This window comes from Coregonus clupeaformis, chromosome 26 (assembly GCF_020615455.1).
Source record: "Coregonus clupeaformis isolate EN_2021a chromosome 26, ASM2061545v1, whole genome shotgun sequence".
NCBI lineage: Eukaryota > Metazoa > Chordata > Actinopteri > Salmoniformes > Salmonidae > Coregonus > Coregonus clupeaformis.
Genome location: NC_059217.1, coordinates 9,342,283 through 9,357,662, shown reverse-complemented (window position 1 = coordinate 9,357,662; position 15,380 = coordinate 9,342,283). Strand labels below are relative to the sequence as shown.

The following is a 15,380-nucleotide window of genomic DNA, read 5'->3' as shown; positions in this document are numbered from 1 at the left end:
ATACAGTGAGGAAAAAAAGTATTTGATCCCCTGCTGATTTTGTACGTTTGCCCACTGACAAAGACATGATCAGTCTATAATTTTAATGTTAGGTTTATTTGAACAGTGAGAGACAGAATAACAACAAAAAAATCCATAAAAACGCATGTCAAACATGTTATAAATTGATTTGCATTTTAATGAGGGAAATAAGTATTTGACCACTCTGCAAAACATGACTTAGTACTTGGTGGCAAAACCCTTGTTGGCAATCACAGAGGTAAGATGTTTCTTGTAGTTAGCCACCAGGTTTGCACACATCTCAGGAGGGATTTTGTCCCACTCCTCTTTGCAGATCTTCTCCAAGTCATTAAGTTTTCGAGGCTGACATTTGGCAACTCGAACCTTCAGCTCCCTCCACAGATTTTCTATGGGATTAAGGTCTGGAGACTGGCTAGGCCACTCCAGGACCTTAATGTGCTTCTTCTTGAGCCACTCCTTTGTTGCCTTGGCCATGTGTTTTGGGTCATTGTCATGCTGGAATACCCATCCACGACCCATTTTCAATGCCCTGGCTGAGGGAAGGAGGTGCTCACCCAAGATTTGACGGTACATGGCCCCGTCCATTGTCCCTTTGATGCGGTGAAGTTGTCCTGTCCCCTTAGCAGAAAAACACCCCCAAAGCATAATGTTTCCACCTCCATGTTTGACGGTGGGGATGGTGTTCTTGGGGACATAGGCAGCATTCCTCCTCCTCCAAACACGGCGAGTTGAGTTGATGCCAAAGAGCTCGATTTTGGTCTCATCTGACCACAACACTTTCACCCAGTTCTTCTCTGAATCATTCAGATGTTCATTGGCAAACTTCAGACGGGCCTCTATATGTGCTTTCTTGAGCAGGGGGACCTTGCGGGCGCTGCAGGATTTCAGTCCTTCACGGCGTAGTGTGTTACCAATTGTTTTCTTGGTGACTATGGTCCCAGCTGCCTTGAGATCATTGACAAGATCCTCCCGTGTAGTTCTGGGCTGATTCCTCACCGTTCTCATGATCATTGCAACTCTACGAGGTGAGATTTGCATGGAGCCCCAGGCCGAGGGAGATTGACAGTTCTTTTGTGTTTCTTCCATTTGCGAATAATCGCACCAACTGTTGTCACCTTCTCACCAAGCTGCTTGGCGATGGTCTTGTAGCCCATTCCAGCCTTGTCTAGGTCTACAATCTTGTCCCTGACATCCTTGGAGAGCTCTTTGGTCATGGCCATGGTGGAGAGTTTGGAATCTGATTGATTGATTGCTTCTGTGGACAGGTGTCTTTTATACAGGTAACAAGCTGAGAATAGGAGCACTCCCTTTAAGAGTGTGCTCCTAATCTCAGCTCGTTACCTGTATAAAAGACACCTGGGAGCAAGAAATCTTTCTGATTGAGAGGGGGTCAAATACTTATTTCCCTCATTAAAATGCAAATCAATTTATAACATTTTTGACATGCGTTTTTCTGGAATTTTGTTGTTGTTATTCTGTCTCTCACTGTTCAAATAAACCTACCATTAAAATTATAGACTGATCATTTATTTGTCAGTGGGCAAACGTACAAAATCAGCAGGGGATCAAATACTTTTTTCCCTCACTGTATATCAGCAGATCTGCAACAGGAACTGAGAAAATATATATTATTCAGTCCCACAAATTAATAATAAGTGAATCATTTTCTTCATTGTCTTCCGACAGGTGGCGTCACTCCCATGCGATGCTCATCCTTCAACCGACAGTTAATGCAGAGGGAGTCGCAATGTTATCGGACATAAGACATTTATTTATTTATTTAATTTTTTTACTTTTATTTAACTAGGCAAGTCAGTTAAGAACAAATTCTAATTTACAATGACGGCCTACACCGTCCAAACCCGGACCAATTGTGCGCCGCCCTATGGGACTCCCAATCACGGCCGGTTGTGATACAGCTTGGAATCGAACTAGGGGGTCTGTAGTGACGCCTCATACACTGAGATGCAGTGCCTTAGACCGCTGTGCCACTCGGGAGCCCATTGCTTCTTGTTGTGATAAATGAATGACATACAATCAGAAGATATATTGTCAAACAGGATAGGAATATGTAGAAAGAAAGCAAATTCTTTATATCGAGCCATGAAATGAGTCCCTTTTGCGTCCCTTTGATATTTTAAGTAGAAATTGTGCACCAATATTGTGTTTTAAAAGCCTGATATACAGTGAGCTCCAAAAGTATTGGGACAGTGGCACAATTGTTGTTGTTTTGGCTCTGTACTCCAGCACTTTGGATTTGAAATGATACAATGACTATGAGGTTAAAGTACAGACTGTCAGCTTTAATTTGAGAGTATTTTCATCCATAATGTTTGTGCATCTGTAACTTTCTCACTCATCATTATTCACAATTCATTCAGGACTATGCATAATAATGGTAGCATCCACATTAATGTAGAAGTGTTTAGAAACACATTCCATTCTTAATTACAATAAAAGTGACTCCAAAATGACACAATACATTATTTACCATTAATTTCTATTGGGCACAAAATAATCTGAAACACAACCAAAACAAACAGCAAATGCATCCAACAAGTTTGTAGAGTCACAATCTTGATGTAATCATTGCGTGCTAGGAATATGGCACCAAATACTAAACTTTTGACTACTTCAATAAACATAAGTAAATTTTCCCAATGCTTTTGGTCCCCTAAAATAGGGGGACAAAAAGTGCTGTAATTTCTAAACTGGTTTCCCCGATGTGGATGAAAATACCCTCAAATTAAAGCTGACATTTTTTACATTTTTGTCATTTAGCAGACGCTCTTATCCAGAGCGACTTACAGTTAGTGAGTGCATACATTATTATTATTATTATTATTATTATTATTATTATTATTATTATTATTATTATTATTATTATTATTACACAGCTCAAAAAAATAAAGGAAACACTTAAACAACACAATGTAACTCCAAGTCAATCACACTTCTGTGAAATCAAACTGTCCACTTAGGAAGCAACACTGATTGACAATACATTTCACATGCTGTTGTGCAAATGGAATAGACAACAGGTGGAAATTATTGGCAATTAGCAAGACACCCCCAATAAAGAAGTGGTTCTGCAGGTGGTGACCACAGACCAATTCTCAGTTCCTATGCTTCCTGGCTGATGTTTTGGTCACTTTTGAATGCTGGCGGTGCTTTCACTCTAGTGGTAGCATGAGACGGAGTCTACAACCCACACAAGTGGCTCAGGTAGTGCAGCTCATCCAGGATGGCACAACAATGCGAGCTGTGGCAAGAAGGTTTGCTGTGTCTGTCAGCGTAGTGTCCAGAGCATGGAGGCGCTATCAGGAGACAGGCCAGTACATCAGGAGACGTGGAGGAGGCCGTAGGAGGGCAACAACCCAGCAGCAGGACCGCTACCTCCACCTTTGTGCAAGGAGGAGCAGGAGGAGCACTGCCAGAGCCCTGCAAAATGACCTCCAGCAGGCCACAAATGTGCATGTGTCTGCTCAAATGGTCAGAAACAGACTCCATGAGGGTGGTATGAGGGCCCGACGTCCACAGGTGGGGGTTGTGCTTACAGCCCAACACCGTGCAGGACGTTTGGCATTTGCCAGAGAACACCAAGATTGGAAAATTCGCCACTGGCGCCCTGTGCTCTTCACAGATGAAAGCAGGTTCACACTGAGCACATGTGACAGACGTGACAGAGTCTGGAGACGCCGTGGAGAACATTCTGCTGCCTGCAACATCCTCCAGCATGACCGGTTTGGCGGTGGGTCAGTCATGGTGTGGGGTGGCATTTCTTTGGAGGGCCGCACAGCCCTCCATGTGCTCGCCAGAGGTAGCCTGACTGCCATTAGGTACCGAGATGAGATCCTCAGACCCCTTGTGAGACCATTTGCTGGTGCGGTTGGCCCTGGGTTCCTCCTAATGCAAGAAAATGCTAGACCTCATGTGGCTGGAGTGTGTCAGCAGTTCCTGCAAGAGGAAGGCATTGATGCTATGGACTGGCCCGCCCGTTCCCCAGACCTGAATCCAATTGAGCACATCTGGGACATCATGTCTCGCTCCATCCACCAACGCCACGTTGCACCACAGACTGTCCAGGAGTTGGCGGATGCTTTAGTCCAGGTCTGGGAGGAGATCCCTCAGGAGACCATCCGCCACCTCATCAGGAGCATGCCCAGGCGTTGTAGGGAGGTCATACAGGCACGTGGAGGCCACACACACTACTGAGCCTCATTTTGACTTGTTTTAAGGACATTACATAAAAGTTGGATCAGCCTGTAGTGTGGTTTTCCACTTTAATTTTGAGGGTGACTCCAAATCCAGACCTCCATGGGTTGATAAATTTGATTTCCATTGATAATTTTTGTGTGATTTTGTTGTCAGCACATTCAACTATGTAAAGAAAAAAGTATTTAATAAGATTATTTCATTCTTTCAGATCTAGGATGTGTTGTTTAAGTGTTCCCTTTATTTTGTTGAGCAGTGTATTTTTTTTATATTGTTTTATATATTTTTTTTATACTGGCCCCCAAAATACCGGTTGCCTTTTACCACTCAAAATCAGCAATTTGACAAGTTTACAATAGCACGCTAGCTAGCTATGTTTGAAACTGAGAGCTGTCAGTGAGCACTGCAGCTAGCTAGTCCACTTCCTACCTGAATAAGAGTTCAAGGATACAGCCCATCTCGCCGCAAGACCGAGCAAAATACAAAGGGATACAAGACTCCAGTTCTCTATGCTCGCGACCATAAAATAGATGTATTATCGGCAACGAAATGCTATAGTTTTCGGTGCATGTGCATGTTGCAGATTCCCTGCAAGATTGTTGTTTACACTTCCTGGACACGTCAGAGCAGGCGCGGGGTGATGACGTATCTCTCTTCCTCTCGGTGCCTTTTTGATTAGAGATGGATGATGCTGACTGAGGATAGAGAATATTCGATCCCCATCAAAAGTGGCATAAACCGAAATTTTCACATCATGTGTCAAAAATGTACAGGTAATAGGTGAAAAAGCAGAGATAGTAAAGGTTGTATACATTATGTTTGTTCATACGTGATTTGGAGATTTATGGAACCAGTTTTCCACAAATGTCCTTTTAAAATGTCAGTAGTAGGCACACATGAGTTTGAACGCTTAATAACCGTTTCCAGGTGTTAGTCCAAATGATAAACGAATGCCTAGTCTGAACATTAGACTGACTTATTTTTATACAAATGATGAGCCTGAGACTTCAGTGATTAGTGCTATGAAAGCCATGATTCTCTCTGGAGGAATGACATAAACGAGAGAGGCTATAAGCTAATCACAACAAGATGTGACAACAATATGAGGTAATTTATGACTATCCAAATACTGTAGAAGAATATACTGTATCACCAAGGTGCTTGTTGTCACCTCCAGTCCAGTTACTGTCTGTCCAGAGGCACATCCTGTATGACCTTTTAATCCGGTGACATCTACAGTACAACCATGTCTCTGTTTCCATTCTGAGGGGTAAGAAGTTATTGGATAAAACACGTCACTTTTTTTGTGGTTCACGCATCAATTATTTATAAATAATAATAACCTCGGACAACTGCTGATTTGCAATGACTTTCATTACAATGAGAAGCCTATAACTCGTTGATGGCCATTAGTTATTAATACCCTGGTGTGCCAGCTTTACTTGGTCATTTATTGCTTCATCTCTGTGCCTTTTAAATATTCAGTAACTGCTGTATCTACATTTACTGTCTATGATCTGGCCTGGCTTGTCACCCCTGCTATAAGTCTATATTGAAGGCTTTCCAGGTCTTGCCTGACAATGCACTGTGTCTGAAATGGCATCTTATTCCCTGATTCACTATCTAGGGAATAGGGTGCCTTTTCAGACGCAGACCCAGTCTTTGGTTATTCCTTTACCCATGTTTGGAATGTATGGAATAGAGGGGATATCTGTGGAGAAGGAGATGAAGCAATGCAGCCTTGTTCTTTGCTTGCCAATGCCACTTGAGTTTATATGGTTTTTTACTTTACCTCTGTTATCTACTGTGATGTCACGAGAGGCTGTGTCCTGGAGGGACGTTACATCCCCCTGAGATGGCTGCAAACCCAGACAGCTATGGCTCCATCTGCTGGTATGGTCGGGAACTCCACCCCTCTATGGCCAATCTTCCCACGCAGCTGAAACCAATCAGGAGCTGATGAGCTGAAGGTTTTTGAAGGGAAGAGACACACTGAGAGTGGGTGTGTGGGTTGTGAAGTAACACAGTCTCCAACCTGGGCTCTCTGGAGGACAAGAGTGCTGCACGTCCACTTCCATGAGGAATATAAGGATTTGGAGATACTTACCTTTGGGAAATACTCACCTTTGGATATATGCACCTGTGGAAATACGTGAGAGACATTTGGAAGGACTTTTTGCTGGGTTGGCCACTAGCTGCAACGTGGACTACAGTAAGGCTGGGGAAAAGTTAACTGAGCGAGTGAGAACTATGATTTTGGATGTGGAAGAGACATCCCTGAACTGTTAACCCTTAAAGAGCCACAAGAGAACAGAATTTGGTTATATTTTCGTTAATTTCCCAAGACCTTTAATAAAATCCTTGTTTTGGTTGAACCTGGTCTCCTTGCCCTACTTGAGCAATCCCGCTGAAAGCTGGGTAGCCTCTCGTGACATCACACTACCAATCCAACAGAGTGGGGAATGGACGTGGAGAAGGAGACGAAGGAACGGAAACAGCCTAACCCTTATCATCATCATCATCATCATCAGGGTGACCAATGACTGAAGGTGCTGCTGCTGGACTCTAGTGGATGCCTGTCTGTTTGCCCTTAGGGGATGAAGGGATCAATTAAGTAATGAAGTAACTCTATCCAATAGGTGACACTCGTTGTTGCTACAACACAGTATTATGACAATGACAACATTGTAATAGCACAATGGCAGTGTTAGCTAAATGCAACAACCAGGTATGCAACCATAATAATAATAATCATAATAATAATAATATGCAACCATTCTGTTTGATTTGCACAGTTAATATAATTATTGACCATTTGTCATAGATCATAGGTAATTATTTAAATGTACTTGTAGATTTCATTACACACACACACACACACACACACACACACACACACACACACACATACACCTACACACACATTCCCAGTAAATTGCACTTTAGCTCAAATGAAACAACTTGGAAATAGATCAATAACGTATTATTATTTTTAAGAAACAGTGGGTAATAGGCCTACAAAACAGAGAGATTATTATGGGAATGTGTCACCTGGAATATTAGCTATGTGTCATCTGGAAAATGGATCAATTAAGTATTCTTCGTTGTAAAACAAAAAGGCTACACAAAACATAGCCTACATTCCCAACTGAAACACCTTTTATAGCTAATAAAGTAGGCAGCACAAAGCAGAGTGATCATTATGGGAATGTGTCATTTGCAATATTAGAGGTCCGAGGTCCATATTAGAGAATTGATTTTATTGGGAGAATCAATGTGTGTCAACCAGATGAGACAGGCCAGTATAAGGCCCCTCTTTCTATGTGTAACTATATGTGAAATATGTTCCTTGCGCGAACCACCGCATTTCACCATGGCAAGGTGACTGGGAATATGGTTGAATACAAACAGTGTAGTTATTCCCTCCGTAAGGCAATTAAGCAGGCAAAACATCAGTACAGAGACTAAGTGGAATCGCAATTCAACGGCTCACACACGAGACGACATATGTGGCAGGGTCTACAGACAATCACGGATTACAAAGGGAAAACCAACCACGTCGCGGACACCGAAGACTTCATAAAGTACCTTCTTCGCCCGCTTTGAGGATAACACATTGCTCCCAAGGCCTGTGGGCTCTCGTTCTCCGTGGCCGACGTAAGACATTTAAGCGTGTTAACCCTCGCAAGGCTGCCAGCCCAGACGGCTACACTAGCTACGTCCTCAGAGCATGCTCAGACCAGCTGGCTGGAGTGTTTACGGACATATTAAGTCTCTCCTTATCCCAGTCTGCTGTCCCCACTTGCTTCAAGATGTCCACCATTGTTCCTGTACCCAAGAAAGCAAAGGTAACTGAACTAAATTACTATTGACAAGTAGCACTCACTTCTGTCGTCATGAAGTGCTTTGAGAGGCTAGTTAAGGATCATATCACCTCTGCCTTACCTGACACCCTAGACCCACTTCAATTTGCTTACCGCCCCAATAGATCCACAGACAATGCAATCGCCATCGCACTGCACACTGCCCAATCCCATCTGGACAAGAGGAATACCTACGTAAGAATGCTGTTCATTGACTATAGCTCAGCATTCAACACCATAGTACCCTCCAAGCTCATCATTAAGCTCAGGGCCCTGGGTCTGAACCCCACCCTGTGCAACTGGGTCCTGGACTTCCTGATGGGCCGCCCCCAGGTGGTGAAGGTAGGAAACAACACCTCCACTTCGCTGATCCTCAACACAGTGGCCCCACAAGGGTGCGTGCTTATCCCCCTCATGTACTCCCTGCTCACCCATGACTGCGTGGCCACGCACGCCTCCAACTCAATCATCAAGTTTGCACAACAGCAGTAGGCCTGATTACCAACAATGATGAGACAGCCTACACATCACTGACAATCTGAAATGGTCCACCCACACAGACAGTGTGGCAGCGCCTCTTCAACCTCAGGAGGCTGAAGAAATGTGGCTTGGCCCCTAAGACCCTCACAAACTTTTACAGATGCACAATTGAAAGCATCCTGTCAGGCTGTATCACCGCCTGGTATGGCAACTGCACTGCCCGCAACCGCAGGGCTCTCCAGAGGGTGGTGCGGTCTGCCCAACGTATCACCGGGGGCACACTGCCTGCCCTCCAGGACACCTACAGCACCCGATGTCACAGGAAGGCCAAAAAGATCATCAAGGACATCAACCACCTGAGCAACGGCCTGTTCACCCTGCTATCATGCAGAAGTCGAGGTCAGTACAGGTGCATCAAAGCTGGGACCGAGAGACTGAAAAACAGCTTCTATCTCAAGGCCATCAGACTGTTAAATAGCCATCACTAGCCGGTTACTCAACCCTGCACCTTAGAGGCTGCTGCCCTATATACATAGACATGGAATCACTGGCCACTTTAATAATGGAACACTAGTACATACTGCTTTACTCATTTCATATGTATATACTGTATTCTATTCTACTGTATTTTAGTCAATGCCACTCTGACATTGCTCGTCCTAATATTTATATATTTCTTATCCATTCTTTTGCTTTTAGATTTGTGTATTGTTGTGAATTTTTAGATACTACTGCACTGTTGGTGCTAGGAACACAAGCATTATCTACACCCGCAATAACATCTGCTAAATATGTGATTTTATTTTATTTGTTTTCTCTATTGTAGGCCTAGTAGATGTAAAAGGCAAACATTTAGAACACATTTATACACAGACACAACTGTGTATAAACATCAATTTACAAAAAAACGTAAATAATAGGCGAGGCTATACTGTAATACTGCTATTAATTTTACTCGATCTTCACTCAAAATGCCTTGCTATATACTGTATACCATGCTGTAAGAACAGCATCAGCTAAGCCCAAATTTACTTTTGGATAGGCCTACTGTATTTATTAAAGACTATTTTTTTATTATGTCAAGTAGGCTAGATGATAAGAAAACCTCAGTGATGTTCCATGCTGACTGTGCTGTCAGTATTGTGAGTGTGTTAAGGGGTTGTGGGAACCGCTTGTTCTCGCTATCCATACACCCCACCTGTGCAGCGCGCGAGAGCAGGTGCAGCTGCAAAGGGCAAACGTCGTGTGTGCGTGTGAGCTCCGCGCAATCTACAAAGCGCAGCAACTTTCAACAGAGCTCTATAGGCCTCCCTAAAACGGAAATGCGTCCAAACATTTGTGCGCAGGTGATCATTCTTCCCGTGTTGTAAACCATTTCGTTGGAGAAGACGTGGCATAGGCTATGCCAGTATGATTATTAGTCTATTCATCATATTTGAGATATAGTAGCTTACTAGCCCATATAGCCTATCTATAGGGCAAAATCTTAAAACCTTCAAACGGCTAAACCAGGCTTGTGGGGAATGCGTAATTTCCATTCAATAACTTATTTGATCGAGGCCTGTAATAAACACCAAATTGAATTTTATTCATATAACTAATAGCTATAAATATAATCGTTATTGTTGTCCATAAATAGGCTATGCTTGTTTTTTCGTCTTATTTCAAGTCAAAATAGTTTCATTATAATAGCTTATTTTCATATGGGCTCCGATTTTTTTTCTGACAATTATTTCATTGTGCACACTATGAAAATACTTACATATTCTACACAACAATTCGTCAAAGCAACCTGAGACTGCAACAAGAATAAAAAGTATATTCACTTTGTCCTGATATTTAAGCTTACATTATGCAGCCCAATTACTTTGAGGATTGTGATTGTCAAAATGTGTTGGCAGCCCCTGTCAGTCTGCTTAAGGAGCTCTGGTGGTCCACAGTTGCAATACCCATCGAAGGTTATTACTTGACGTCAGGTATATAAAAAGCATGGGATCTATTATAACCTTGCACTTGTTAAAGAGTCAACTATTTCCCACCAGCTGCTCCTAAAATAAACACACTATTAAAAGCCGTTGAATCTAAACAATTTCACAGTGTCCCTACTCCAAGATATATAAGATCTACCCAAACCACTCCAGTATATGAACCTACGAATTCTAACAGAACAGTAGCCCCTGATGAAAGTCACCCATATAATGCTCCTGGGAGGAAATGTAGGCCTTGCCTTATGTTTCTCTATGTTTAAATTGCTTTGCACAAGAATAAAGGTGTCAATTAACGCCACCTAGCGATCTTCACAAGTCATTGCTGTTACACGGTTATGTCTGTGTTATTGTGTGCTACATTCTTAACAGTGAACACAGACCAGGCAGATCCGAAAAAGACAGGGGCGGAATGGCTCCATCGAATAAAAGCCATATTCTTATCAAACTAATAGCCTACTGGTATTCCATGACAATATAGACTGTATACCTATGTAGGCTTGAATTTGCTGAATGGCTGATGTTTTTGTTTTGCTAGAGAGGAATTGTTATACTGTCCACTTAATTAAAATGTATTACTCTTACTTAAGACATAATAGAGAACATGGTAATAATTATGAGACACATACCCACATTGTGTCAGTCAGAGTTTTTTGGAAAATAACCAGCTTGCCAATTAAAAATAAACATTTGAATGAACAACCGTCGGTTGATAAGCGTTCGTTTATTAATACACTCATTTCGATTAGACGTTACATTATAGCCTAATATAGGATCAACAATAGCCTATCGAAGTGATTGTAGGCCTTACATAACTCCCTTCACAACGAAGTCCCAAGGTCTACATTTGAATACATTATATTTCCTCGCAAACCAGTAGGCCTGGGCTTATATGCCATCATATTAAATATATGTCTTCTAAGAGAAGCCTCTGCATCGCTACGTCCTGTAAATCACCGGTGGTATGTGATATCAAATCGGAGCAATGTGCATAAAAATGTAGTCTCATCTGAATGAATACGAAGTCAGTCGTGGAATGGGCGCCCCGTTATCCAGTGTCATTGAGAAGCACTGCCTCAGCAGCTTCTTGAGACTGAAAGTGAATTCAAGAAGAGAAGCCTTTCTCTGTTCCCATGAGTATCAGTTAAATATAGCCCCCTAACCCCTGCACCGGCCACACACACCATCCACCATTTGCTGTTTGTGTAAAACTGATTAGCCAGACACAACTGTGAAACTAAGTGTTACTTTTATAGTAGCAACATGCAAACGTATTTATATCTCCTTAGTTTGTCTTGTAAAAGGACAGCGTAATGTTTTTTCATTTTTTTATTTAACCTTTATTTAACTAGGCAAGTCAGTTAAGAACAAATTCTTATTTACAATGATGGCCTACCAAAAGGCAAAAGGGCTACCAGTTTAGGCTAGAGCATCTGCACTCATTGTGAAATCCACTCTCATTTTCATGTTAGTAATGTTAGTGAAAACATTAGAAACAACTTATTTGATAATAAAGTATTTCACTATTTTGAGCCACCAAAAATCATTATCATACCAGTTCTAATGATTATATGTTTGTTTCAAGTTTTGTCGATAGTAAAATAACAAGGAGGCAGAATGTTGAATCGAGCGTTCCGTGGCCTTATAATTTCAAGATCTCAGAGTAGCCTAATTTCTGATTTGTGTTTAGGCTTACATTCTATTCATATTCAAATGTAAATAAGCCATCATAAGGTACTAGCACAAATAGGCTATACTTATATAGTTATTGTCATGCCAAATGATAAGATGACATCATAATAACAAACCATAAACTAGTTGTAAAAACAGTTGAATTGAGGCCTAACTGTAAATTGATATTGATAATGAAATGATATTAAATTAAAGATTTCCTAATTTGTCATATCAATAGGCATATTTTATATCGATATTACATTTTAACTTTAGGAAATGACCTGTGTTTCAGTTGACTAATTTATTACTTGCTCGAGGTAATGAACAGGTAATTACACTCTCACTTAATTGTCATAAGCATGGCAATAGAAATATTGAAAGGATAGAGGACTACGTTTGTTATTGGCCTTAAATTAAAAGCACCGGTTTGCAATCTGTTTTAATCATTAAATCTGTTTAAATTTTTATCTAGGCTATTTGCTTACAAAACCATACTGATTTGTTGTCATATCCCAGGCTACTTTCAGATTATTTCCAACTATAAAAATGGTTTCAATTAGAGACGTTTCGATAGTAATTATCACAAAGCAGATCTATATCAGATAATTCAAAAACTACATAAAGAAAATGAATACTGCTAATGCTTCTTTTTTTAAAAAGATTTATTAACAAATGAATCAATTTTACAACACAATAGAGCTACATAGAATACATATATTTGAATTTATAAACAGACTATTTGTCCAGACTTAGAATAAGAACATGTTGTATCTTGTATGAAAAACCAAAGCAAAATAGTTGATTATTTTCAACTAACAGTGAGCTCCCAGTTACAAAAGAAAATAGAAAATAATATCAGGAAATCCCATATAACTACAACTGTTGTACAGTTCAAACACCAAAAGAAAATAGGTAAAAGACAAACAAGTACAATTATTTATATTTTTACAAATATGTACAAATATTACCTGTACAAAAAGCATCCCTTTTCAGTTTCTCTCTTTTTTTGTCTTTACATGGCTACAGATTGGCGGACATCAGAGTCCAGTGCTGCCTATTTCGTGCTGCATACAGTCCCTCCAAGTCTCTAGAAAAATATGAGTATTTTATTGAGAATGCCATTTGGACACTGCTGACGTTACTGAGGGTAAAAACTGTCCCGACATTATATTGGATGGCATGCTAAGAATTGGTGCAATAGCTGCTGTTGTCCTGGTTAGGCCATGTGCGCTCAACAACGCAGACTGAACAGTCACGGGAGGCCGCATGAAAGTCTGTGCACTAGAGGAAGTGGATACCCCAATGATGTTTTCTATACTGAAAGACGGTCTACTGGAGGGTTCGGACTTGATCATAGACGCGGTGCTCAGGCTGTTAAGCTGCATCTGAAGGCTGGGGCTGAGCTGGGAGTTGAAGGCTTTTCTGTTCAGCTCAGCGGAGGACAAAAGAGGGACAGTCGGGGGAAGCATGGGACCTACCGGGTGCATGTAAGGGTACATCCCTGCTGGATGGGTGTAGGCTGGGTGAATTCCATAGTGACGTCCGTAAGGATTCCCAATACTGTAAGCCCCAAAACTTTGCATCATGAGGGCTGTCTGGTCCCTGAGAATATCTGGCTGGTGCCTCTTGAAACGTTTCCTCCTCCGGAGGAAGCTTCCGTTGTCAAACATATCTTCCGATTGTGGGTCCAGGGTCCAGTAGTTGCCCTTGCCAGGGTTGCCCGGCTCCCGGGGGATTTTCACGAAGCAGTCGTTCAGCGACAGGTTGTGGCGGATGGAGTTCTGCCAGGCTGGAAACTTCTCCCGGTAATACGGGAACCGGCTACTGATAAACTCGCAGATCCCGCTGAGTGTGAGTTTCTTCTGCGGGCTCTGGAGTATAGACATGGTGATGAGCGCGATGTAGGAGTAGGGGGGCTTCACCAGGCTGTTTTTCGGCTTGCTGCTTATGGAACCCGACGCGCTTTCCGTGCCGTCTACTTTGGTCTCTCCCTCCCCGGCGCTCTCGCAGGGACTCCCGGGCCTCTCCTTCACTTCTATCTCCTCCACCTCCTCCGAGCGGTCGTGCATAACCCCCTGGCTGTCGCAGTCACTGTCCCGCTCCATTCCCTCATCACATTCGCCCACCACGTCGATATCCACATCCTCGGCAGTGAGCACTGTCTGACCGGACATGTCGTTGGCACTGTTGCCACCAGACAGGGTCATCACAACTTACTTTACTGAGAAACAACCAGGGATCTAGGAGCGTGGGTGCGCGCGCGGCACGTAGCCGTTAGATCAGATGTCGCCGGATTCTAAATGCAGGTCAGACCGGTCTGCCAGAGAAACTTAAACTTCTGAAAATATTTATCCAGTCTACTAAGCTTCGTAGCGTCGTCTTCTTTAGGGTTTTCGTGTGGGTGCGCTTCACGGAACGGTGTCCTTCAACCGCTATTTCCTAGTAAGAGTGATTTTTGAGTGCGAAGTTTAGATGACACGTGCTTTTAAAGCCGATGTTAAGGACCGTCTGAAAGATTACTTTTCCAGTTTAAGATATACGATCAGTGCTGCCACGTGATTGGGTGACGTCAGACGTCCCCCTGCTAAGTCATGCAAACTGAAGTTGTTTAATGGATTTGTCAACAATGGGACAACAGTAATGCTGCTTTTCACTTTCTGGCTGTGTTCCTCCGTCATAGACAATTTAACCGTAGCTGGGGGAAGAACAAAATAATATTGGCCTGCATGATTGAAAAATCTGATGAGCATTAATTCGGGGCTGCGCTAAATCCAAATCTTAACTTTGCTTAAAACAAATTACTTGTGTTGAAAGCTACTGAATGAAAACGTCGACAGCTAAGTTAATCGAATCTCTTGGAGTTATTGTTGTGTATGCATGGAAAATAATAATGTTATTTAATTGGGAAATAGGCTATAGGCTAGTCCATAATTTGTGTTTGCTTGCTCAGTACCCAAATTACTTTACGCTAATTCTTACTTTAGGCATAATACTGTCTATAAAAAAACTATTATAGGCCTACTAAAAATATAAAGTTTCACTTTCACGATGGATTTTGCTAATTGAACCAGATAATGTAAGGCTATATTCAGTCGATTAATTCAGTGGATTTGTCAAAGGTGAGAAGGATATTGAGCAACAA

At 42.0% G+C, this 15,380-nt stretch overlaps 1 protein-coding gene across 1 annotated transcript; it reads right to left on the bottom strand.

Annotated features, from left to right (window-relative positions):
• Positions 1-12,930: 12,930 nt before the first annotated feature.
• Positions 12,931-14,756, bottom strand: LOC121539929 (forkhead box protein D3-B-like). The gene has a single exon (XM_041848576.1). It carries the CDS (start codon positions 14,443-14,445, stop codon positions 13,345-13,347), a length of 1,101 nt encoding a protein of 366 aa, XP_041704510.1. The 5' UTR covers positions 14,446-14,756; the 3' UTR covers positions 12,931-13,344.
• Positions 14,757-15,380: the final 624 nt, after the last annotated feature.